The sequence below is a fragment of the Emydura macquarii genome, unplaced genomic scaffold (genome assembly GCF_026122565.2).
Source record: "Emydura macquarii macquarii isolate MOO-44397 ecotype Brisbane River unplaced genomic scaffold, CSIRO-AGI_Emac_v2 contig_374, whole genome shotgun sequence".
Lineage (NCBI taxonomy): Eukaryota > Metazoa > Chordata > Testudines > Chelidae > Emydura > Emydura macquarii.
The window spans coordinates 4,310,271-4,337,856 of record NW_027130511.1 but is presented as its reverse complement, the minus strand read 5'-3'; the positions used below and the strand labels follow the sequence as shown (position 1 = coordinate 4,337,856).

At 41.1% G+C, this 27,586-nt stretch overlaps 1 protein-coding gene across 11 annotated transcripts in view; it reads left to right on the top strand.

Moving 5' to 3' along the window:
* The window catches only part of NRXN3 (neurexin 3), a 1,218,301-nt gene that overhangs the window by 870,909 nt on the left and 319,806 nt on the right, over positions 1 to 27,586 (top strand). For all 11 annotated transcript variants that reach the window (XM_067532399.1, XM_067532391.1, XM_067532404.1 and 8 more), the window contains one exon: positions 19,800 to 19,981. In XM_067532399.1, coding sequence (XP_067388500.1) covers positions 19,800 to 19,981 — 182 coding nt within the window. The remainder of the gene's footprint in view (positions 1 to 19,799; positions 19,982 to 27,586) is intronic.

The window sequence follows — 27,586 nt, the reverse complement described above, 5'->3', positions numbered from 1 at the left end:
GGCTCACGTCTCTTTTGTGTCCCATTCCCATGAACATTCAAGGAATCAAGCATGAACAACAGCAAATTTAAAAATTGCCTGGGCAAGCATCCCTGAAAACTGAATTCTCAGTTTGGGCCCACAAGTATTTGCCCTGGAAGTGCTTGTGCACACATCCAATCAGTGAACAGGAACAATGCTGTGTGACTTACCTGAACAATCACAACTAAACAACACAGCTTGAATGTCAAATACAGAGTATCGATCGTCACACAGATTAAGGATCAGTGCACAGAGTAAAGACATTTGAAAAACCACAGTGCATAGAATACATATGAGTGGAGACCACATCTGGGGAAAGTATGATCTGTGATTAGATGTTAGAAAGGGGTTAATTTGGAGTTGTAAATTATTTGTTAGTTATTCATGCTGCTTCAGTAATTACATTCTGCCTCTTTTATTCCTCTTTGCAACTTTCACTCGATACAGTATACTTCACTTCCTGCCCTAAAGAGTTCTCTTACTGCCTACTGTAGTTATTTTGGTGGCACCTATCACTAGAGTGTCTGAGCACTTCAGTGTTGCTATGCACTGTTAAACAGCTACTGTATTTTAACTCAGTGGTGGATGAAGTATTTTCTGCACATATAGTTTGTATCAACTCACTTAGGGATTAAATATGTAAAGCCATTTGGGATTAAGTAGTCCATAAATGTAAAATAATATTATATATAAAACCTGCTCTCAGTTAAGAAGTGATGGGTATTGTAAAAGATAAGCCACTAGCACTCTCTGGGGAGACATACAAGGCCCTTGCTTCAGTGCCTGGTCTGTGTCTGCAATCCTCAGTGCAGCTTTCTATGCTGTGGTCACAGACTTAGTCTGCTGCTTAAATAATAAACATTAAAATTAAAGGGTAGAAAAGTATTTTGATTCAGTCACCCAAGCAGCCCTAGTCATTTCAATAGAACTAATCATAGGAGTAAGATGCTACTCAGTATGAGTAAAGGCTACAGAATCTGACCCTGTGGCAAAATGTTAGGGCACAAGGCAAGCTAGTCATACTAAAACATTTGTTCTTTCCCTCCATTGCTGCCTTTCTTGGCATAAAGGTGTTCTTGGATGATCACAGTCAGTATATCAAAATAAGCGCTTTATAGAGTAGGTTAAAAAAAGTTGCTGGCTAGAGTGTAAATTCTCTCACAGAACAAATGATAACTCAGTTTAGGAGCCCTTTTGTCCTGGGGGGTAGAGGACATAAATTCTCTGAAAATATCTGTCACTCAGAATTGCTTTGCATTCATCATGACAGCCCTCTGCATCATTCATGAATGTCATAAGAGACTAAAGAATTGGCACTTCATAGTGAGGATGATTAAACAGCCATTACACTTGTCTTTTACTTCGGCACAGTACTTTTTAACAGATTGCATGTGTAACACTCCCACAGATCCACCTCTTACAGGCTAATTTCCTTTCATGGTGGTGGAAATGAAAGCTGATTTCAAGAGGGGAAGATGGGGAGGGTTATAATGCTGAGCAATTATAGATCACATGCAAAGTGCTTTAGCAACATCATCCAATTAGCCTTCACAACACTCTTTCGGGGGAAGCAAGGAGGTATTATCATTCCTGTTTTACAAATGGGGAAATTGAAATACAGATTGATTAAGTGATTTCTCCAAGGTCACACAGTGAGTCAGGGCCAGAGTTGCAATTGAAACTCTTGAGCAAATGCAATATTCCAGAATGGGTCACACCAGAGTGATATAAAGAGGCCCCATAATGAGATATTGCTAAATATGCATTTCCTTTTATTGTTGACATATCCATTAGAAACACAGTGCAATATGGTTCTTGTTACTAGGTGGAGAATTTGGAGAGTCTAGGTTCAAGATTCCTTGATGTAATTTACTGGGCAGTTATGGTCTAGTCAAGAGATTGGGAATCAACGAAGGGCTGGGAGTTGAGAGACCTGATTTCTGTTCTGCCACTTATTCATTGTGTGAGCTCTGTAAGTCACTTAACCTCCTGGACTTTGACTACAGAATTGTTTGCATACTGAGAGCTATTTCTGAAAAGATTAACTGCATTAATTGTTATAAACTATTATAAAGGTTAGAGTGCATTAATTAAATGTATCATACAATTATTATTAAAAGTTTCAATACTATTTAGTATTTATTTATCATGTAGGTGGTTAATATTCCTGTATCTCACCACCAGTTAATATTCACAACTTTCCATTTGGTTGCATGTCTGTGAACCTGCAGGCATTGTAATTTGAGCTCAGTGAGGAGTGCCGTGTGGGATAAGTTCAGTGGTGGCACAGTGCCTTTGGGTGAAGAATGATGGATCTGCTTGGATATAAAGGTTTCCTCTGATAGTTGAGATAATCGATTAGTTTAGCAGGTGGGATAAGGCTATGCTTTGGAAGTGAGAGGCTTAAAATTCTGACATTGCTGATGGTAATTGGTGTGTGGAAGCATGGCATGTTACACAGTACTGAGTGTAATAATACCTAGCTCTTATATAGCACTTCTGATTAGTAGATCTCAAAGTGCTTTATGCAGGAGTTCAGTAATTATTATACCCATTGTGGAGAAGGGGGAACTGAGCCATGGAGACATGAAGTGATTTGCCACAGGTCACTCAGCCAATGGCAGAGCTGGGACTAGAACCCAGATCTCCTGAATTCCAGTCCAGTGCTGTATCCCATGAGATATGCTGTTCTTAAGAGAAACCAGAATATGTCTGTGAATTTTTTAAAAAAATTAAAAACTTTTTCAGAGAGGACCTCTCTATGTCTTTCAGACTTTTCCACTGAGAAAGGGCTTGATCCACAGAGTTCAGATCCATATCTGGATCTGAGCTCACCAAACCCCAGGGTGTTTGGAATAGCGGTTTGCTTTGGCCCTTTTTCTGCATTTCAGTGACATATAGATGACTGGCCAAATTGGTGGGCTACAAACAGTAGCATAACTAGTGGATGTTTCGTTAAAATAAAATTTGAGAGCATCAGCTGACATAGGTCATATTGGAGCACCTATGCTTCCACCCCGTCTTCAGCAGATAAGTCTAGGATTTCAATTTTAATTTGTTCCTTCATAGGACATTCCTGATTGCCAGTTATCAGGCTTCTGTCTCGAAGTGAAGGTAAACACTTGCCTTGGCATTCTGTATTCTGCTGCAAGTGCAAATCCTGCCTGCCGCAAGCCCTAAAAAGATTAAAAAAGCAAAGCTGTGCTATAAGTTTCTCGGTCTGCACAATGCCAAAGTCAGAGGAGACAAGAACAATGAAAGTCGGGTGGAATCCTAGAGAATTATGTGTATGTGATCTCACAGTTAGAGCCCCAAACATCCATGCCAGGATTTCAGATAACAAGACAGCACTGCTGAGAACCTTATAGCTGCCAATATACGTTGTTACCTATATGATAAAATGTAAGGAGAAAGCTGAAGCATGGAGATAAGAAAAGATAGGATAAGTGACAGAATAAAGGACATTCAATTTCCTTTTCTTGATAGGTGGACAAATCTGACACCATTAAAAAAAACAAAGCAAAGCCCATGGAAAGTAGAATTGACTTTGAATGGGGATGTCTGTTCAGAAGTTTGAATACATCAGAAGTTATACTGGGGATAGAGTTAATGTATTAATACAAACTCAGCAGGGCCTCTGAGTTTATTTTGAGAATGTAAAGCTAAGGGTCTGGTAGATTTTAGAATAAAAATTTCATTCAGAAAAAGATCTGGTGTATGAGTCAAACCATCCTGGGTGAATCTGCAAGCTTTGATCATGATGAGTGTCAGGTAACTGCAGAATGTCATCCCTGCACGGATAACACCTAACACAAAAACCATCATGTTAGAAACTAGGGAAAGAGTTTAGGAATATTATATTTGTGTTGCTTAGAAAAAGGAGGGCAAATTCTGAGACATTAGTTTTTACACCAGCTTTACTTGAGCAAAATTCCCATTGATTTGCCTGGGTAAGGATTGCAGGATTTGGGTGAAAATTTTCAAACTTGGATGCCTACAGCATAACATCTATATTTAGGCAACTAAATAAGTAGCCTGATTTTCAGAGGTGCAGGGTATCCATAATACCTGTAAAAACAACGAGAGTTCTGTAGCACTTTAAAGACTAACAAATTTAATTTCTGCAGGCATAAGCTTTTGTGGGCTGTAACCCACTTCATCAGATGTGCAATCCAGTACACCTGTGCACTTTGTAATACCTGTGCAATTCAGTAGACATTCAGCCTTTCTGCAAATCAGACTACTTATTTAGATGATTAAATATGGATTTAAGTGCCTGGCTTTAGGCATTAAGTCTGAAAAATTAGAGCTGGATCCATTATAACGACTCTTGCCTGGTGAATGAGGGATGACCCAATATAGTAGGTCTTTTCTGTTTCTAATGTCGATGATTAAGGAGAATACGGGTGAGTTGTATAAAATTCACTGAGGTATATAAAGAAAAGAGAGGCCACAGAATGATTAGTGAAGATAACCCAGGCTTGAAAAGCAAAAGGTCGCAGATAGAGTTAAGGAAAGGATTAAGCACTAATGGACTTCAGGGAAACTTTGTTATGCAGAGAGTAATTAATATGGAGAAACTAAAGTGCTCCCAAAGGCAGCACTAGGGAATGCAGCTTGAATATATTCCAACAACAACAACAAAAAATAGATAAATATAAAGGTCTTAAGGTATGGGACGCTGTACTTCCTGGCTCCTACCACAATTGAGGGTGCTGAACATCTACAGGATTGGTCCCATAGTGGGGAAATAGACATTAGAGAGAGAGAAACTGTTTGGGTAAGAGTTGAATGGACCAAAATCAGTAGTAGCAGCCTGGGCTCCATCCGTTCTGATCTGTTTCTAGGTGGTTATCGTAACATTCAGAGTAGACCCAGTGGGTGAATGTCCCTCCAAGAGAGATGGGCAGTGCTGTGAATCCAGTTATGATGATGACTGGTTACACTTGTCTCTGAGTTCTGCTACTTTGGCACTCTGCCTCCCAGGCTTCTCTAAGGACATCCTCTCTGTGGACTCTTTATCAGGCAAGTGCCAAAAAAAAAGAAAAGAAAATGAAATCATGTTCAGCTTTCAGCTCTTGTTTGGCAGTGGGATGCCAGATGCAAAATGTTTTCATTTATCTCCATCAGTTCAAGCAGGGAATCATCACCTGGCTCGTTCTCTCTCAGAGAGTGTTTGTGGTTTTATCCCCTGCACCACACTACTCATTTTGATTATGAGAAGGGCTCCCCAACTTTGTCCTGCTAAGGGACACAATGACTAACTGGCACAAAATGGTCCAGATTGCAGCCACCCTTCCCTTTAACATGGAGATGTGGTCCCACAGAGACTACAGTTGTAGCGTGTGATGCTCCAGTTTAAACCAAACTTCCATTGTGGTCAATGTGGAGCTTTGTATTAAAAATTAGGAGAGTCCCATGCCCCTTTGTATAAATCAGTGGATAACCTTTGTCCCAGGACCGACCTTTGGCAGTGGAGAATCACTGCAATGGCAGGTGCACAAGTTGACTCTATATTTCCAGAGCCACTGTGTTTACATTGAAACCACACCTCAGCCAGCTGACCCCTGTTCGTATTCTTCCATCCTGCCATATTTTTTTGTTGCAGAGGCAGCAAACGAAGGTGAGTTTTTTCAAGGAAGGGTGCTGTGGTTAAGATTTGTCACCCTGAGGCTGTTAAACCATGGTCATCTTTTGGTCTGCTGCTAACCTTCAGGCTTCTTCTGTGCTGGTGATGGGCACCCCCAAGATACCCAGCAACAAGTTTTCCTTGGGGAGAATATAAAACAGATTTTCCAATGCCTCGCAGTTGGAGTCATTTGTAGTTTGAGTGTAAATTACCTTGGACTGTGTAGCAATTCCGAGAGCACTCCCTTCTTCTCTCCCCCTACTCCTTCCAATCTCTTTTAATATGATGTAACTAATAAGAAGCAACATATTGTCTGATCCGATTGTTGGCTAATGCCGCGCATACCAAGAGGAAAGTGACTCGTATTAATTTGCTGTCACTTAAAAAGGCAAACAAGGAAAGCAGGCATGATCTGAGTTGCTGCTTCCATTTTGTGTTAGGCTTGCGTTGTTGTGGTGTGTTTCCTTTTTGCCACAGAAGCAGCCCCAACTCCCTTGAATGTTAAAGCTGAGCAAGTATTTCAGTTTAATTAGCGTCAAACAATGTCTGCCTTTTAAATAGATAGAGATGATGAGATTGTGGTGTTTGCATTGAGTCTCGGAGGGCTTGTCTGGGGAAGAGCAGGCATCCTGAAGGGAAAGCAGCTGGTCCATGAGAACTCTTTTAAGCAGGGAAGCGTTGCTTTCCAAGGATTACACTTTTGCCCTGGAAGCTTTGCATTTTCTTAGGGCTTTACATTTCTTCCATCTCAGACAATTTAAAGCTCCTGCTAAATAAGAGGTAAAGGACACTCTATCAATCACCTTACATTTGGTACAGTGCCTTTCTTCATTTTCTCCTTGGAAGAATCCTGTGATAGAATGGGTCAAATGAACCGACAATTGATGATACATCTATAGCCATTTTCAACCCCTTTCTCTAACCCCTCTGGGGCAGATAAGTATTAATAGATCCATTCCAGATAGGGGTGAAAGGCACAGAGAGATTAAGTGTTGGGCTTTGCGTCAGACAGTGAGTCACTGGGAGAGCCAGGGACAGAACCCAGTTGTTCTGAGTACTGGTCTCCAGTGTCAACTCCCAGCTCTGTAATGTATGTGGTCAAATCAAAATATAAGGAATAATGTAAAGGCAAAAAAGTTGCATTAAAATAATGCTGGAAGTCTGGATTAAACCTCAGCAAATTAATTCTTTGTAAGGGTAAAATTATCATCCTTGGGTTACCCCACTGTCACCAGACAGTGAGTGATTCTGCAGACCACATGTGCCAATATACATTGGGCATAATCTGGTTTCAGGTGGGTTGTGGGAATGGTTGGTGATGGTGCAGTAGGTTAGCATGTCAGCTCTCTCTTTGCTGGAGTCCTGGGTTCAAATCCTGTTTAGACCCCAAGTGAGAATGATTTTGGTGATCTCTCCCACCCTTTTTTTAGTCTCCATTTGTACACATCACAAAATAGCCTTCTGATTTGGCATAAGATCAGCAGCATCTACGAGAGAAAGCGAGAAAAGGATAAAAGACTGGGAATACAGGGTGGTTGCAGTTAAAGATTGAGGTTAATTAAATGGAAGTTTGTAACTGGGCAAGCAAGAATGGCCATGGTTAAAGATTGCAATGCATTGGGAGACATGAAGAGGTGGGCTGGGCTGAAGCTGGCACAGTGCCCATTTGCACTAACCTTGTGTTGGTTGCTATTAATTTCTCCTTTTCTTGAACACTAAAACCGTCCACCAGTTTTGTAATTTAGTCAAAGCCCTCCCTTCTCTTTGGTTAGAATCATAGAATCATAGAGTTGGAAGAGACCTCAGGAGGTCATCTAGTCCAACCCCCTGCTCAGAGCAGGACTAACCTCAGCTAAATAATCCCAGCAAAGGTTTTGTCAAGCCGCAGCTTAAAAACCTCTAAAGATGGAGATTCCACCACCTCCCTAGGTAACCCATTCCAGTGCTTCACCACCCTACTAGTGAAAAACTTTTTCCTAATGTCCAACCTAGACCTCCCCCACTGCAACTTGAGACCGTTGCTCCTTGTTCTGTCATCTGCCACCACTGAGAACAGCCTAGCTCCATCCTCCCTGGAACCCCCTTTCAGGTAGTTAAAGGCTGATATCAAATCCCCCCTCATTCTTCTCTTCTGTAGACTGAACAAGCCTAGTTCCTTCAGCCTCTCCTCATAAGTCTTGTGCTCCAGCCCCCTAATCATTTTTGTTGCCCTCCACTGGACTCTCTCTAACTTCTTCACATCCTTGTTGTGGTGGGGGGCCCAAAACTGGACACAATACTCCAAATGCGGCCTCACCAATGCCAAATAGAGGGGAATGATCACTTCCCGTGATCTGCTGGCAATGCTCCTACTAATGCAGCCCAATATGCTATTAGCCTTCTTGGCAACCAGGGCACACTGCTGACTCATATCCAGCTTCTTATCCACTGTTACCCCCAGGTCCTTTTCTGCAGAACTGCTACCTAGCTCGTCGGTCCCCAGTTTGTAGCTGTGCATGGGATTCTTCCATCCTAAGTGCAGGACTCTGCACTTGTCCTTGTTGAACCTCATCAGATTTCTTTTGGCCCAATCCTCCAGTTTGTTTAGGTCCTTCTGTATCCTATCCCTACCTTCCAGGGTATCTACCACTCCCCCTAGCTTAGTGTCATCTGCAAACTTGCTGAGGGTGCAATCTACCCCATCCTCCAGATCATTGATGAAGATGTTGAACAAAACTGGCCCCAGGACCAACCCCTGGGGCACTCCGCTTGTGACCTGCTGCCAGCTAGACATGGAGCCATTGATCACTACTCATTGAGCCCTATCCTCTAGCCAGTTCTCTATCCATTTTATAGTCCATTCATCCAACCCATACTTCCTTAACTTACTGATAAGAATACTATTGGAGACCATATCAAAAGCTTTGCTAAAGTCAAGGGTTTATCATGTCCACTGCTTTCCCCCCATCCATATAGCCAGTCACCTCTTCATAGAAAGCAATCAGGTTGGTCAAGCATGACTTTCCCTTGGTGAATCCGTGTTGACTGTTCCTGATCACCTTTCTCTCTTCCAAGTGCCTTAAAATGGATTCCTTGAGGACCTGCTCCATGATTTTTCCAGGGATTGAGGTGAGACTGACCGGTCTGTAGTTCCCCGGTTCCTCTTTCCTCCCTTCTTGAAGATGGGCACTATATTTGCTTTTTTCCAGTCATCAGGGACCTCCCCCGATTGCCACAAGCTTTCAAAGATAATAGCCAATGGCTCTGAAATCACATCAGCCAACTCCCTGAGCACCCTCAGGTGCATTGCATCTGGCCCCATGGACTTGTGTATGTCCAATCTTTCTAAATAGTCTTGGACCTGTTCCTTCAGCACTGAGGGCTGCTCACCTCCTTCCCATTCTGTGCCGCCCAGTGCAGCAGTCTGGGAGCTGACCTTGTCTGTGAAGAAGGAGGCAAAAAAGGCATTGAGTACCTCAGCTTTCTCCACATCCTCTATCACTAGGTTGCCTCCCCCATTCTGTAAGGGGCCCACACTTTCCCTAATCTTCTTCTTGTTGGTAACATACCTGTAGAAACCCTTCTTGTTCCCCTTCATGTCCCTTGCTAGTTGTAACTAGTTAATGTTATTTCTCTCTCTCTCTTTTTAAATTTATTTAATGACAGTAACTTGCTATTTCTTCCTATTATGTCTATTACAATGGCTTATAAAACTGAGATTCACTTGATAGTGACTTTCTATAATGAAATGAATGTTCATCACAGACACACTTTAAACCACACATTATTTGTATGATACATTGCTCCTACTGGGGATTGCTCTGTTAAATACTTATTTAAAAGCTGGAGATGCCATCACATAGCTGATAGGTTAGACAAAGAACCTGCATACAGTGCGTTTGGCAGGCAATACCCCATGACAGGTTCAACATGGACAGTAGGAATTATAAAATCATAGAGCAGAATCTAGAAATGGAAAAGATCTGTGAGACCATCTCTCATCCATCTTGCTGTCAATATAAGATTGTTCCCCATCAGATTTTCTAGTGTTTTGGTCAATCTACTTTTTACAGTCCCATATGACAGGGATTCCACTACATCTACTTGCAAACTATTCCACAGCTTAACTGGTCACCCTATCAAGGAGTTTCTCCTGATTTCCAACCTCAATTTTTTTCCTAATTTCATTCTGCTCTCCTAGTTATACACCCATTCTGATAATTCCTTTCTATCCTTGTTGTTGATGATCTTCATATATTCGCACTGTTTTGTCATGTCTCCTCCAAGACAAGCTGTCTTTAAATAGCTCTTTTAATTTCTACTCATAAATGTGTCCCTCTCAGGGAAGATTGGTTGGGAGCACATTGCTTGCTAATGGAGCATGTGTGGCACCTTTGATGCCCTCAGAAGGATTATTTTGGTAAAGTAGCATTCGGAAGTTTCTAGAAACAGTGTCATGGTTTTCAGTTATACTCAGCTAATGAACATTTGTTCCAGTAATGTAATGTCACTGTGGAGAATGTTAGGTAATGTGTTCTGTTAGTGCTATTTTATGTGTGGGGCTGCAAGGGAAGTAAAACCTGTGGTTGGACATGAGACAGTGATGTAACAGTTGACGACTCTATAAAGGCCTGTTTAGTTGCTAGGAGCTTTTTTTTTTTTTTAATTCCGGAAGTTGGGCAAAGACCATTGTAAGAATGGTTGAAGCATACTGGATGGAGGTGGGTTGTTTCAGGATCTCAGTGATGATGCCAGTAAGGGACTCTCAGTTAGTTTATTCATTGGTTTACTTGTAATTAACAAAGTAAGAGTTCATTAGCTCTGGGTTGGTGCTGTAGTGACAGGCTTTTCCTGTAGTGACCTCTGAAGAGTCAAAACATAAGAATAGCCATATTAGGTCAGACCAATAGTCCATCTAGCCCAGTATCCTGTCTTCCAACTGTGGCCAATACCAGGTCATCCATCCTCTGTCATCTACTCCCAGCTTCTGATAGTCAGAGGCTAGGGACACCCAGAGCATGGGGTTGCATCCCTGACCATCTTGGCTAATGTCCACTGATGGACCTATCCTCCATGAACTTATCTAATTCTTTTTTGAATCCTGTTACAGTTTTGGCCTTCACGACATCAGTGTGGTACCTGCTGTATTTACCGGTGAGTACCCCTTTCCTGGTGCAGAGTCCCTGGAATAAAGAACCAGAGCAAGGGGTGCTATAAGGTAAAATTTCCAGTTGAAAAGCTTGGTAGAGACAGCAGTTACCCAAGCCCAGGATGTAGGAAACCAGAGGTCATGAAAGCTATTAACTTGATATTCCATTGGGTGAGTTTTTGCCACGTGTTACACTTCTAGAGAGTAGTAAGGAGTGGAGCTGTTTTGAAAAAGTGGAGGTGCTTCTCTTTGTCATGTGTATTTCAGTGAAGATCTTATTTCAGTTCTGTTAGTATTTTTTTTCTTAAACTTGCCCGGAGAATTGATGCTTAAAATCTGGCTCCCTTTTCATAACAGCAATTATTGGCCACATAGTCACTGACCCATCTGACTGGATGTAGGCCTCTTGAAAAATCAGGTCCTTGCTTATTATTGCTGGGAACACCTCTTGGCAAGTTACAGTGACCAAATATGTAAAGTTTTGCCCAAAGCCATGCCATGAACCTGCAAAAGAGGAGCAGCTCTGCCAATGCCTTCATCTCAGTGGCAGAGCTGAGGTTAAACTGTTTGTACTACATGTGCTATAGAGTGTCACCTTTGTTTTAAAGCACTGAGACTTGTCAGGCAAAGACAGTCCTCACTCAGTTTAATTTATTTATTTCAGTGGGAGCTTTACCTGAGTGAGGACTTATACTTGAAATTAGGGCTAGAACAGCTCTATCTGTTTATCTGTCCATCTCCATTGGCTGAAGCAGTACATTTTCAGTTTTTTAAGGAGTCAGGAAAGCAATGACACTTCCTGCATTTCCTATTGGAGGCAAATCTCATCTTTTGATCAATTTCTTTTGATATTCAGCCTATCTTTTTCTTTGCTCAGTTTTACCAATTAGTCCAATTTACACTCCCATTTTAGCATCCTTGCTAGTGATTGAAGAGTTTATGAGCTGCAGAACTTAGGTACAGTGAGATAAGTGGCAGCCTTATATCTGCACTTCCCTGCCTTTGTGAGTTTGTCAGACCTTTAATCTTATTTTAATAAGATTTTCTGAAAGCACTAACCACCTGGGCAAGCTCTTAGGTCTGTGTTATTTAATTGCCACTTTACAAGGCAATTGTTGCCAAGGTCGTCTTCATTATTTGAATTGGGTCCTGCTTCACCCAGCTAAATTCACTTAATTGTTTGTGATGTATTAGTGATTCCATCCTTACAACAGTCTGGTTACAGGGAATAAGCTAAATAATTTCAGCTTCTTGGTAACTTGCAAATCTCACCGAATAAGATGACCAAAATGCCATCATAGCAAATTTTCCTTTAGTTGAACTGATATCTTCTTGCTAGCAAGCAGAAAATTTACATGGTTACTATTATTAATAAACATAATAGTATCTCAGCACCCGCATACTAAGCACCTCGAGAAGCGACTTATCAGAACTACTGGGCTCAGCAGAAGGTGCATAATGGGACTGTATGTATCCATGAAATAAAAAATCTAGCTATGGAAAAGTATAATAAAGTTATGCTGCCTGGTAACTTTCAAATCTGTTTGATTTAAAAAATAGTAGGCCTTTGTGGACATCAGTTTTTCTCCTTATTAAGCAATTTTTAAAAATAAATTCCCAATCCTTATAGAAAACAGTATAAAAATAACACTGTATCATCTATATTTACTTAAAATTTCATGCAAGAGAACAAAGGCATGATAATTAATTGAAGGAAAGGAGCATGCCGTATGTCTTGCATGTTATTTCAGGTAGAAATTTATTATTGTTAGATTTATATTCTTCACCGTCTGTGCTGGGTTACCAGAATGAACAGGAGCTTTAAGCGGTGTCACTAAGGGGTTCCGGACCATGGACAGAGATTCCGCTGTATTAATTTAAATGCCACAAGTATTATCTGAGTTTATTGTAAGAGCTTATAGCCCAGGTCCCTTGTAGTTTTGCTGTTAAAAATCTTTTTTTTCAGTTCCAGCATAATGCAGAAACCTTAAAAAGATATACATACCAGCGAATATTTGCAATGTATTGTACCTGTAATAGTAGCACAACACATACCCTCGTCATATTACTTTTATCATTTTTACAGCATTAAAATGTTTGTTAGATGTGGAGGTCTCATGGCTACAGTGAAACCAAATGAGGCTAGAGACAATGTAAAGGTAAAGTGAAATTGGTAATTAATGGGGTCGTGGATGCAAATAAATAGGCCTCTAAAGAAGTGGATTTGTGTTGCTATACTGCATTTTAATCATAGAATTGTAGGGCTGGAAGAGACCTCTAGAGGTCACCTAGTCCAGCCTCCTGCACCTAGACCATCCCTGACAGGTGTTTGTTTAACCTGTTCTTGAAAATCTCTAATGACAGGAATTTCACAATCTCCTTTTAAAACCTATTCCAGTGCTTAAGTACCCTGAGAGTTAAAAAGTTTTTTCTAATATCTAACCTAAATCTAACCAGTTCTTTGTTGCTTCAGATTAAGGCATTACTTTTTGTCCTACCTTAAGTGGAAATGGAGAACAACTGATCATTGTCCTCTTTATAACAGCCCATAACATATTTGAAGACTGTTATCAAGGGTTCCCCCCCCCAGGTCTTCTTTTCTCAAGACAAAACATATCCAATTTTTTTAACCTTTCCTCATAGGTCTGCTTTTCTAAACCTTGTATCATTTTTATTGCTCTCTTGTGGACAACTCACTCCAATTTGTCCATATCTTCCTTAAAGTGTGGCACTCAGAACTGGACACACTACTCCAACTGAGGCCTCACCAGTGTCATGTAGAGGAGGAAATTACCTCTTGTGTTTTACATGTGACACTCCTGTTAATTCACCCCAGAATGATATTAGCTTTTTTTGCAACTGCATCACATTGTTGGCTCATATTCAATTTGTGATCTGCTATGACCCCCAGATCCTTTTCAATAGCACTACTGTCTAACTAGTTATTCACCATTTCGTAGCTGTGCATTTGATTTTTCCTTCCTAAATGTAGTACTTTGCACATGTCTTTAATTAATTTTTATCTTCTCAATTTCAGACCAATTCTCCAATTTGTCAAGGTCATTTTGAATTCTAATCATGTCCACCCAAGTATTTGTAACCTCTACAAATTCAGTGTCATTCACAGATTTCATAAGCATACTCCATTATCCAAGTCATTAATGAAAATATTGAATGGGCCCAGGACAGATCCCTGCCTGACTCCAAGTTACATCATCCCAGTTTGACAGCAAACCAGACTCTCTGAGTCTGGTTTTTCTATCAGTTGTGCACCCACCTTAGAATCATTTAATCTAGACCACATTTCCCTGTTTGCTTATCAGAATGGCAGTGGGATTGTGTCAAAAGCCTTACTGAAATCAAGATATATCATGTCTGTGGCTTCCTCCCTATCCACTAGGCCAGTAATCCAAACAGACTCTTTCCTTACCACTTTGAAGGATTGGTTTTCGGACAGGAGTGAAATTGTTTCATGTATGGATTTATATTCACTGACTGAATGATGCTGTTCCTAAATATGTAGAAATTTGGGATGACTCCAGCCCATGAATAGAACGTAATGATAATTGAATTACAAATCATAGCCAAGGCTGATAGTGCCATGTATTACAAAGGTTGTCCAACATTTCCCATTGTAAGACCCTGTTTTCAGTTACTTATACCTGTGCCAAACATTAAGCATTTGGGCTGCAATTTCCATGTTCGGTGTCTGCCTGATGCTGAATATTTTGGGGGAAATTTCATCAAAACAGTTCAGCTAACAAGGCTAGGGAAAATAGGTTTTTTTTGCCACTGTTAAAAATCCAGCAACCTTTTCTTTGAACAGCTCTAGCACCCTCATGCTTTGGAGCAGGAACTTGAAATTAGGCAGGGGTGGCGAATTGTTATTAAGGCTGTGCCTCTTGCCATTTCTGTGATAATCTGCCCCAATTTGGTTGGGTTATAAACTTTTGAAAAATTGCAGTTTGCACAGGTTCAGTAGGGACTTCTTCAATTTTAGCAGCTGAAATCTCTGATGATTCCATCCTCAGTGAGTACACACCAGCCTCTCACAGCTCCTAATGCTGCCCAGACTGCACAGGCCCTACCCCTGTTGAAGACTACAGGGGCCAAAGTTGGATTTCTCCTGTAGTGGCGGCTCTAGGTGAGGGTGGGGGTAGGCAGTGGAATTGACAGCAGGTAACCTGTCTCTTCTGTGCTGTAATGACCTCCCTGCTGTCACCCAGGCAGTGTGAATGAGGAAGTAAGGTTGGTCAAAGAGACTGGAACTGCAAACGTGGGGGAGGTGACGAGGCTGGGACTGGTTGGGAAAGGAGCCTGAAGGGAGACTGGCATTAGGAGCCAATGAGGTAAATGGGGGCTGGGGTTGGGAATCAGGTAGCTAGGGGCAGGGATCACCAAGATTGGGTGAGGAGCTAGAAGAAGAGAGGCAGGGAGGGAGGAAGACTGGTTCCTAGTCCCATTCTCATTGTCCAGCCAGCCCCAGTGTCTGGGAGGAAAGGGGGTTGAAGAAGGGGAGAAAGATTTGATGAGGAGCTGGGGTGTCAGGGGAGAACTGGGACTGACTGGGCAAAAAGACTGAAATAATTAACCAGGAAAGGGGGAGACTTGGGCAAGGAGCCAGGCAGAGAGTTGGGGGGAGACTGAGATTAGCGGAGAAGTGCAGCAGGGGGGAGACTAGGACTGCAGGCCAGTGGGGATGGTGGGAGGGGAGAGACAGAGCGGACAAGGAACTGGGAGAGAGGAAGCAGGGAAGTGGAGACAAAGAATTGGAGGTAGGGACTTAGACTGTGTAAGCAAGACACTAAAGGGGTGGGGAAGAGACAGGCTGGGGCAGGCACAGTTTGGAGAGGACCGTGCAGAATAAATCAAGCGTGGTGGAGAACAGGCAGAAGAGTCTGTGCTCCCAAGAGCCCACATCCCTCTGGAGCACAGAATGGAACCCAGAATTCCTGAGTCTTACCATCCCTCTGCTCTCAGCAAATAGCTGGGAAACCCACTGTCGAAGCATGTGTCTCATCCCCTGCTGGTGCTGGTCCTCATAGAGCTTGACATCCTCCTATTGTTGTTATTATCAGTTACTCCGTTACCGCAAGTGGCAGAAGTCTGTGCAGTGGAGCGAAAGGTTCCATCCCTGCTGGTGAAGCATGTGGGTGTCAAGATGATGCCACACGATGGAATTTCTGTTTTTTCAGTTCGCTTTTTAAAAAAGAAATGATGTTAAAAGACCAGAGACAGGAGTGCCGCCTGGTTACGGCAGTTGAACTCTACCCTGAAGCCGTGGATTCTATCCCTGCCTTTTCCAGAGTTCCCATGTGAGCTAGGCATGTCACTCACACAGATGGTCACTAAATTTGTGTTCCTTATTTACTAGGTGCTGAGCACTCACAACTGCAGCTGAAGTCAACAGGAGCCGTGTTTTTATCATATCAGGTGTTCTATATGGCTTAGGACTCTGAAAATCAGGCCTTAGGTGTCTCCGATTGAGCACCCAAAATTAGTGGAAACTTTTGACTTTCATCTGTGCTCCTTAACTCTCCATTTATAAAATAGGGATATTATCGCTGCCTCACCTCACACGGGTTTTATGCTGATAAATCAATGAATGTTTGTGAAACTCTCAGATACTGTAGTGATAAGCACCATAGAAAAGCCCAAGAGGAAATTAATAATTCTGTCTTCAGAGTTGGGTTTGAATAGAGTGCACTAAATAAGGCTTAGGAGCACACATGGAACAATGAGGATAAAACAAAATATTGGATAGCTACTCATTAAATGAGCGCCATCTATCCTATGCACTGCAGGAGGCTGGGGTCCTATGGAAAAATAGCATGAGATCATGTAATTAAATTCTGATTATAATGCCTATGCACTGGAGGGCCAAATTAAGGTTTCCTTAATTCTAGTATTTCCTAACTTTGGAGCGCTCGAGTTGGAACTTCAATGTTCTTATAACATGTTTTGTGTGTGTAATATATAAAGACACATAAATGAGTCAGGCATTATTTTTCATTCTGATTATAGTGTAGCATTAACTGTATATTTCTTTCTTCTCTTTCTGTTCTCCTTCCATCTAATGTTCTCTTTTAATACTTGCATCTTATTGTTTCTGACTGGAATGATTACTTGATTCAAATTTTGTAGAAAATGTTTAGTGCTACACTATTTAGGATTTTTCCATGCCATAGTTATAACTGGGGCATCATGCTTACATGTTCAGTTTGTAAGGAAAGTATACATATACTGGGTTTTTTTTTAAATTATATTTCAGGTAGGGAAAGTTACACAGAAGTCAGCAAATTAGACAGCCTATTCTTCTGCAGATAACGCTGGATTGTGTACTGAACAGTTGCAGTACAATAGGTTTCTGTTATAAGGATCAGTTTAGGTCGCTTGCTCTTCTGATTGTTACAGTTGAATGGTTACTGTGCACAGATGCATAAAACGGAGTTTCTTCAAGTTAGGCCTAGAAGCAAATCTCTGTCCTGCCAGGAGAGCGTGAGCTGTGCTAGGCAGTTGAGTGCTGTCACAGGCCTATCAAGTTATAATTGGCTGTAATTGGCACTCACAGGAGCTCTGGCATGCTCTGCAGCCAAATGGCACTCAGAAAAGTGAGGAAGTCTCATCTGCCTTTGGATATAGCAAAGAAATTCCTTCCAGTCTGATCCTTGCAATGGAAAGCCTCAGTGATCAGCATTAGGAGTGAAGGCCAAACACACCAGCACATGTGGGAATAGCTTTTGGAAAGTGGGGTTTGATCTACAAAGCCAGCAGTGATCAGTAAAACTCAGTTCACTCGAGCTCACATACTGATTTGCCTTACGTTATTCTGTGAGCCAATGTAATACAATACATAAAACATTTAGAACTAGCTAATAACCTAAAGAGGGAGGGTGTTTGTAGTTTATGCACTTATAATGTGCTGTTTGAATCACCCATACATGGAGAGAAGCCATGGATAATTCATCACCCAAATACCTCTAATTAATATGAAAAGGCTGTAAGTGTACTTGTACAGAATGGATGATAAACAAACAGTCTGCACTCTGCAGTAGTCACGCACCTACCATTACACTCCTCAGTTGAAGGTGGAGATCTAGTTAGAGGCTAAGAATTGGGCAGTTGGTCTCTGTCTTAAGAGTCAGCATTTCTGAAATGGAACTACAATATGCTCACTATGCCGGTGTGCTCTCCATCTTAGCTCAGGGTTATGAATGAAATTCCGTATGCATTTATTTACATTTACTGAGAGCATGATCCAGTAGGTATGCAGAGGATTAGCAGTCAGGGGACTTGAATTCTGATTCTGGTTCTGTCACCGACTTGGCCTTATGCAAGTCACTTTCCTTCTGTGTGCCTCAGTTACCCTATCTGTGAAATGGGGATAACAACAGTTACCTTCTTTTGTGGTGTACATTGAGGTCGCTAGGTAAACAGTCCTGTATAAGGGTGAAGTTTATACTTTTTAGTTCTACTTACGTACATAAAACAAAGAGCCTCAGTGGAATTGTAGCTTTGCAGCCACACTCAGATCTGACCCAGTTTTGGTACCAAAAGACCCCAGCAATAGTCAACTATACTCAATTCAGTTTGCGATTATTTGATTTCAGGTGTTTCGGAAAAAAAAGAAAAGACCTTGTTGCTTCCCCTAACTAAATACCAGTCTGAAGGATATTCACCCAGTCCCCCTCTGCTTCTCATTGGTATCCCATGCCTCTTGCTGTTGCTTGGAGGCCAGTTGGCTGCGTTCAGTATTGCACAGTTCATTGTGACCCTTTGGAAAAGTGCATTATAGAGTTGGGTGGAGCTCAATGGTTGAGGAATTGGGTCTCCTGCCAGTGTTGTTCCAAACCTTACCACAGGTTCACTGTGTGGGTTTTGGGGAGCTGCTCCCATTGTGACATTTAGGGCCATATTTTCTAAAGAGCTTAGGAACCAATGTGGTGAGCTCTTTTAAAAACCTGGAACTGGGCAATCTGGTCCTCAACCTATCTGGGTCTCAGCTTCCTTGTATATAAAATAGATTCTCTCTTCCTCTGTACATTAGCTCAGGATCTCCAAGTGAGGCTGAATACGAGTTTTTGAAATGGTGTCTGTTTTTTAAAAGCAGTGAGTTACTTGGCATTGCCCATGCTTGTGTTAACAATAATGAACTCTTGGGCTCTTGATAAACTCTGTAGCTGTCTTTATTGCAAATGCTGCTTGTCTTGATTTGGATACTATTACCTGGAGCACACTTTAGCAGGATGAGTACAGTAGGCTGTCATTGGTGATTTATTCCTTCGTAAAAGCAAGCAGCATTTATCTTTCTGTGGTTCCCTTGTTAATACTGTGTGGATACACTTGGGTGTTGTGAATAGCATAAATGTTCATTTAAAAGGATCTCTGAAAGTATTAGTGCCAGCGTAGAAACCATAATCATCTCAATGGCAAACTTTTAAAAGTTCTTGTTGTTTTATTTTGCATCTTCTTTTACTGCAAGATAATAGTGCAAGGCTAATGGGAGGGGAATAGCGTGGGTGTATTTTGTGTCCTAGAAAGCCATTCTGCTTTCACATCCTCTTCAATCAGAAAAGGGATCCAGCAATTCAGAGCCATTGTTCCACTAAAAAAGAATATGCCATTCTCTGGGAGGAAGAGTTCTTGTCCATATGGTGGAAGAGGAGTGTAATTCCCCATCTTGTGCATGTCTTGACTCAGATGTGGAATTAATTTTAGTGTTTAAGAAGGCTCACTACTTTGTTTGTCACAAGGCATAAAGGTTTTTGGAGACATGCATTATCTGTCTTCTACTAGTACCCAGTGGAATATAGAAATATATGAATATATCTCTTTAACATCTGCTCTGTATCATTTCAGTTTTCCCGAGTCTTTAGTTTAGGGTGATGCTTGCCTGACAGGCCTTAGACTAATGAAATGCTTGCATTTGGATATATTTCTCTCTGCAGCCTTGACAGTGTTACCACACCTGGCAAAAACCATAGCGAGCTAACACCTCTCTCTTTGTTTTTCATTTTGCAGCTGGTGCCACATATATCTTTGGGAAAAGTGGAGGCCTAATTCTGTACACCTGGCCAGCAAATGACAGACCCAGCACGAGGACAGACCGTCTTGCCGTAGGCTTCAGCACGACTGTGAAGGATGGCATCCTGGTTCGGATTGACAGTGCTCCCGGGCTCGGTGACTTTCTGCAGCTTCACATAGTGAGTGCACGCTCACATCTATGCCAGACCTGGGCTTAGTTAACTTCAGGTTGCATCCATCAGTAGTGTGGATATATATGATGGTTGTTCCGTGAAAAGTTAAAGATGAATGTTGCATAGGAAAAGGAAGGTGTAATCGTTAGCTGTATGAGTAATGGGATTGCTCATAGGATCAGGGAGGTGATGCTTCCTCTTGACACAGTGCTGGTTAGACTACTTCTGGGGAAATCTATTTATAGATTTGGGCACTATCCCATAGATAGAATATACAGAGGAAATTGAGAAAGTTCAGGGAACAATAAATAGAATTAAAAGAAAATGGGAAGGAATGGACTTAGATCAGTGGTTCTCAACTGTTCTTAGAACAGTGGTTGCCTGAGGGTATGCAGAGATCTTCCAGGGGGTACATTAACTGGTCTAGATATTTGCCTAGTTTTACAACCAGCTACATAAAAAGCACTAGCAAAGTCAGTACAAACTAAAATTTCATAGAGGCAATGACTTGTTTATACTGCTCTATGTACTGTACACTGAAATGCAAGTACAATATTTATATTCTGGTTGTTTTATTTTATAATTAAAAGGTGAAAATGAGAAAGTAAGCAATTTTTCCATAATAGTGTGCTGTGACACTTTTGTATTTCTGTGTCTGATTTTGTGACCAAGTAGTTTTTAAGTGAGATGAAACTTGGGGGTACGCAAGACAAATCAGACTCCTGAAAGGGGTGTAGTAGACTGGAAAGGTTGAGAGCCATTGACTTAGATAATGAATCAAAGGAATTCAATAATGTAAAATAGCATGTGTCACGTAGATTCTTTACTTTCTGTGTCTTCAGCCCACATTGAATTAACTTTCCTAGGCACTCCTTAAGGGTCAGGTTTATTTGGCTAAGTGTGATACACCTGATCCCGCTAAAGTCTGTGGCAGAACTCCAATAGAATTCAATGGGAGTGTGATTTGCAAATATATATTAGAACTATTTTATGGCCATGTTAACCTGCCCTGCCATATACAAAAGCACCGAAATGATGGAGAGTATAGATCTCTTTACCTCATCCTCTTGTCTTATTATATATTAGAAAGAAGACATATTATTCTTACTCGGTAGCAAGAAAAGAAACTTAAAAGCGAGGCCAGATTCTCAAGTGGTGTCAATAAGCATAATTCTATCCACATCAATGAAACAATACTCTTCCACACTTGCTGAGGATCTGGCTCAATGGATTTAATTTGGGATAATAAACATTTTATTTCAGTAGTAGAAAGAAACATTAATAATGTGACTAGGAAGGAAATAAGCCCAACTTCTGATAGAGATGTTAGAATCAGAAGCAAATCACTGGAAAACTTTGAATTGAAGGTGGATGAGGGAGATATTGGAGTCCTGTGAAAAAGGCAGGTCGGTAGACTAAACAGGAGATTTCCAGATATTTCAGGTAACAGGTTTGCAGAATAAGAAGTTGGAAGTGCCAGTCTGTGCTCACCACTGCCTGTTCGGTGGTTTCTGCTCTAACTCACAACAGGGATTTGGTTGTTTGTAACACTGAGAATGGGATTTGAAAGCTGGTCAAGCTTGATGGCAGTTTAGAGAGAAGATAGCTGACCAGGAGATTTGCTATGGCCCAACATAAAGGGCCCAATATTACGAAGTGCTGAGCATCTTAAACTGCCATTGACTTTTAAGGGAGTTGATGATGTTCAGTTTCTCATAAGGGACACTCAGTATTTTACAGGGTTGTCCTGAGGTAAGGGTTGGAACGTAAAGCACTACCCACCAATACTTCTGTTAGGAAAAGTGATTGTGAGCCACTGATCAAGGGAACACGGATCCCCCAACACTAACAATACAATGCGTCTGTGAAATGGATATAAACAAACTTGGGGCAAAATGCCAAGTGTACAACGAGAACATAATTGGCTAAGTGTAAAAGGAGAGATTTTCAATGATAACTTTGGGTTTCTCTTTATTTTTGGATTATTTGTTTAGAAAGCAAACCAGATTGTGCTACCTAATCATGTCCATAAATTTCTGAAGCTTTTATAAAGGGAATGAATGTAATATTAATTAACACCAACATATTCTTGTACTAATATTTTCCTTTGTCTGGTTAAGATTTTGAGAAAGATTTCCAGGGCTAAAATCCAACTATGACTGGATAAATCATGTAGCGTGTGATCTTATGCAACAGTGATTAGATGTATTAATATTACAGTACTTTCCAGTCTGTTGATACTAGAGAGATTATTATTTGTATATGATTATCATAGCACCTAGGAGACCTGGTCATGGACCAGGACCCCATTGTGCTAGGTGTTCTACAAACAGAGAACAAAATGCTGGCAACTTATTTCTAACAACTAAGTGCACTCATGATCGAAGGAAAAAAAAACCTGGCAGCTTACATTTGGAACACAGAGCAACTGTCTGCTTCCATTTCAATATACATTAATGTTGGTAAAGAAGTGTGCTCAGTGCGGTATTTCTTTGTGATCAGTCTGGCTATAAGGGGGTTTCTAGATAAATCATGACACACTTGTGATTTCTACCTTGCTTTTGGTTTTTATCGTCCATCTCTTAATTATGTCAAAAGTAATACATCAGTCTACTTGAACTTCCACATGTGTGCTCTTATACTAGGACAGAACTTTGCTCGGATTATTGAAGTAAATCAGAAAAGGTATCTGTGAGACAAGAGAGTCCACAAATGAAAAATCATTTACTTTCAGGATATTTTCCTAATTTTTTTTCTTTTGCTAGTAAAGCTTATCCTGAATACGCTACATGTGTGTTGATCCCTCTGCTCTCTATGAGGACTGGTACCTTTTGGCTAGTTTTAGACACTTTGGCTTTGTATAATTAACGTCATTAGCTGTGATTGTTGTTAACAATAAAAATGCTACAGGCATTGTTTCTGTCTAGTTAGGCCCATGTGTACCTTAGGGTTCTCACAAACAGCAAATGCAGGGCTAGTACGGCTTTAATGTCTCCTGTGTTGTGGTCTTTACAAAGTAAGAGTATTTATGTAAGCCATTCAAGAAGAGCAGGAAGGCACTGCTATTCTCTTTTAGTTACCCTGTCTTCTGATATGTACCTTTGACCCTGCCAAGGCCTAAATGGGGAACCCAGTCTTGGAAAGACTCATACCAATGGACACAAAAAATAGAGCAGAAAGGTTGAAATGACATGGTTAGTGGTTCCTTGAGCATCAGTAACATTTTGTGTAATCTCAGGTTTATGATTCAGCATTCCTTAAGTAAATTAGTCATAATCATAGCAACGAGTTAACAGCAGGTTTGGGCCATGTTGGAGGTAAATTGCTATCTAAAATGAGGGTTGCCACTTGAAACAAGAGACTCTTTTGAGATGGGACCACACATGGCCTCCAACCTCCCTGAATTTCTAGGGGCTTTTCTTGAGCAAAGATCTCTTCCAATTTACTGAAAACTACTGCAGTGCTATCAACTCTTCTGTATTTGGTAGGTGACACCTGCAAAGACACAGTGATGGCCACTCACCTTCGAAAACTCAGCCACTACCTCCCTTGGGAGGATGAATAGGGCCCATGTTCGTCATGATCACAAGAGATGTGAGCCCAGGAGGGGGAGACAGGGAGGATGAAGTGGGCATAGAAATGGAAGAGAAAAAGATAATGATGGGATGAGATTAGGATGGAGATGAGGAACTAGAATAGAGAAATTAAGCTGATAATAAAAGAGGGAAAAGAATGGCCAAATCACAAGAGAAAAGAATTCTAGAAGGAAAGGTGGAAAATAAGAAGAAAAGCAAGGGAAAGAAGGAACAGCAACAAAACGAGGGACGGTAAGTAATGAGGTTTTTTTAATGATTACATTTACTTTCTACAAATTTAATAATGAATGATTTGACTGTTTTTAGCAACAATATATTTACAAATCCCAAGCACTGGATGGTCATTGCAAGGGTCCTGCATCCTCACTTCCCTGTATTTGAATGCTATAGATCACCTTCATTTTGTGTTCAAAAGTTGTCAGTTAGATACTCTTGCTCCACCAGACTGCCTTGGATTTCTGTTTGGTGATAACAACATTTGACAACAACCATTTCCTGTTGATTAGCGGTCACTACGTTTAGACTCAGTAGTGTCTAAGATGGTAAGATGACCTCTGACCTTCATACTGCGAGCTAGGGATAACAAATGACAAGTACCATTTTAGATAGTGCCCGGATGACTCCTACTTACTTATGTTAGTGGACTCTTTCTGGTGTCTTTTGCTCTTTCACCCACTGCAGGTAACATAGAGAAGTTGCAGGACATTTATCTCATTTAACTTTCCATATACTGGAGAGAATGTGGAAGTTATCCTATTAATAGTGTCTATGTAATTTATGGTGAATCTTCTTGGATTAATTTTTTAATTATGAGCCTTTTAGACACTGTGGAGATTTGTGTGCTGAGGCATCTGTTTCCTATTACTAGAATTTACAATGTCTGCAACTCTTTCCCGCCTGCTTGCAACGAGACATGAGCTAGCAGCCTATGTACCATGCAGATCCGTGTGATGTATGAAGTATGAGGTGTTTATATAGACAACACTAACTGTGCCATTTGGAGATGATATGTGATAATGACGTGTTTGCTGCTATCATGAGGTTTGTGTGGTATATGTGTGCAGGTGGTGCTCTTAGAGTTGTGAGGAATCTCTTGTAACAGGTAGAGTTCTAGAAGGCTGCAGGCTTGAATTGTTGTCTGATGTTTAAAAATATTCATTTAACTTAGTCTATTATAGCTGCCGTTTCCTAATTTACACCATGCAGAATAGCTCACAAAGAGTGAATAGAGGGGAATGGGACAGCTGTGGGTTATGATGGATGTCCTCCTGATGACTACAAAGAGATAAATCACCCACCCTGTGCACTGATGTTTTATCCTGCTGTCTTTCATTTGGTTGCTTATTATCAATCAGCAGCTCACCTCTGGTTTATCTTGAGTGTGGTTATGAGGTGGTTAGACTGGTCCATCTCTGAATCCTTGGGTAGATCTGGGATATTTTGGGAGAAAGAAAACTCTGGCCCAATCCTCAAATCCTTACTGAGGCAAAACTTCCAATGACTTCAAAGGCAACACTGCCTGAATGAGGTCAGTCCAATGGGAGTTGAGAGATCTCAATGCCACTCATTATCAGGTCCTAGCTGAAGGGTGCAGTGTTTGGCCTAGAATTATTTTGGATCTCAAGAAATCCTAAGGAATGTGAAGAAAAGGCAGTCTTCTCGGACTTGGAGGTGATATGGATAAATGGGTGCTGAGAGGGAGACCGACAGGGTTGAGGTGTGTTCATTGAGTTGGATTTGTTTTTCCACTATTTTCAGTGCATTAATGTTTGGAAAACATTTTCCCTATCATAGTTTGTTCTGAGTGACAAAGGCCTGTTCGGGTTTCCTGGTTTTAGGAGCTTTTCCAACTCATTAGTCATTTGTGTGGAGAGCCTGCCGGGGACAGTCTTGACAGCTTCCAGCCTAGACATGCAATTTCAGAAGAGATAAGAGAGTTGGGGATGGGGGAGGGAGAGCTGAAGAGGGGATTTGATGAAGTAGGTGTTTTCTGACATCTATGCAGAGTGGTATGTTTAAGACAGGGTGTTTATACCATGGTGACAATAGTAATTCACATTTTGCACTTATATATAGCTTGTGTGTGCAACGTCACTTTGGACATGAGACACTTGGGCCTTCCTCGCTCTTTTATCAGCTATGGTTTTGTCCAGAGCTCTGCATTTGCTTATTTCCAACGTTAAAACATGTCTTGCACAAAGTGGGTCAAATTCAGAGGATGCAAAAGTGGGTATGATCTACTTTCACTGACACCCTCTTGTTAGTTGTTTTTTCTGCTGCACTTCATTCTCCCAGGACCTTGGTGTGTACATTTAACCAAGTTCAATTCCCCTCTACACCCTTCCCTGCAACTACATCTACACTGTGAGCTAAAGGAGGGATTCCCAGCTCATACAAAAACCATTTGCATTTTCTTTCAATTAACTAGAGCGCTAGAAATAGTAGTGTAGCCACGGTAGTACGGGCAGTGGTGAGTGGAGGTACAGACTAGCTGTGCAGAGCACATTACGCACAGGGTTCAGGTAGGATTATACTTGGCATGGCTAGCCCGTGCTGCTGCTTGCTACTTCTCATGCTACCCCCACACTACTATTTTTAGCATGCTAGCTTGATGAGAGCTAGCCATACTCGTGTGTGTCTATGTGAGCTGGAACCACACTCCTTGCTTCAGGTGTAGGTGTAGCCTTACACTCAGATTTGGCATGAGATTCTGATTTCACTTACATTAACTAATATAAATCCAGATAACTCCATTGAACTGAATCCTGATCTCATTTACTTTGGTGTGAATCCAAAGTAACTCCATTGTTAATGGAGCTTTTCTGAATTTATGCCAGTTTAACTGAGAACAAATTTGGCCCACTGACTTCAATGGAGGTTGGTTCCAGATGTATGTTAGTATGTCTGAGACAACATGTGTAAGGAGGAATGAAGATTTTGTATTAGTAGATGTGAGTTTAAAGGAGACTGAGTTGTTGTAACTTATGTTCTGAGAGTGGAGGAAGATGGTGTAAGTTACACCAACTGTGACTCAGACTTGCTGCTGAATTTGGCTCATTTCCCTATGTTTAGGACACATATGGGATGCTGGTTTCTATAAGAAAGTAGGAAATGTCTGACATATAAGGTCAGTAACTGTTCCAGCAACTAAGTGCCACCGTTAGTGGACAAAGAACAGGACTCCAGCCGGGGCACAGGTAGGGTAGGTAATGTCTTTCTCATTTCTCTTATTGAACATTTGAGGATAGTGATTGCCTATCCAAAAGCATAACAGGTATTTAATCAGGAAAGCCATAATCCCTTTACTGTTGCTCAATGTCACATTGTGTGGTGCATCCTATCAGGCTGAATTTCCCCACAATGTTACTTCATGTACAATACCATTGGCTTCTTTCCAGCTCCTTTAACTCATTGGGCCGGATTCATCACTGGAGTAATTCTACTGAAGTTGGTGGAATTATTCGAGGTTTAACTTAGGTCCAGTGTGTGCCATGGTATTTTATAATCTGTTATTAAAAAGACAATCCTCCCTGAATCCAGAAGCCCATATTCAACTAGATAAGCCACAGAAAACAGATGTCTCCTAAATCGAGCCTTTAAAATAGAGATAGTACTTTACATTCTTCTCAGACCAAATGGAGCCAGGGTTCCAGATGTGAGGGACACTGCAGTTAAAAAATCATGATCTAAAGGCCTTAGCTCTGTTTCTAGGAGGCCCCTGTGTGTCTCTGCATAGCACAGCCTAGACTGGTACATAAAGAGAATGGAGGTCACTGAGATACATAGAACTAAATTAGAAAAGAGTGTTAAACATCAACAAAGCCATGGTTTATGTAATACAGCCCTTAATTGGAACAGGCCTGTATTTCTGGAGAGGTAGCTTGAACATATCTGTATGTTGTTCAAGGAGATAAGGTAACCACAACTGCACACAAAAATATTAAGGACAATAGAATAAACCTGCTGTGCTTAGTAAATAGTAACAAGGTGAAATGAAAGGGGTATATAACTTCAT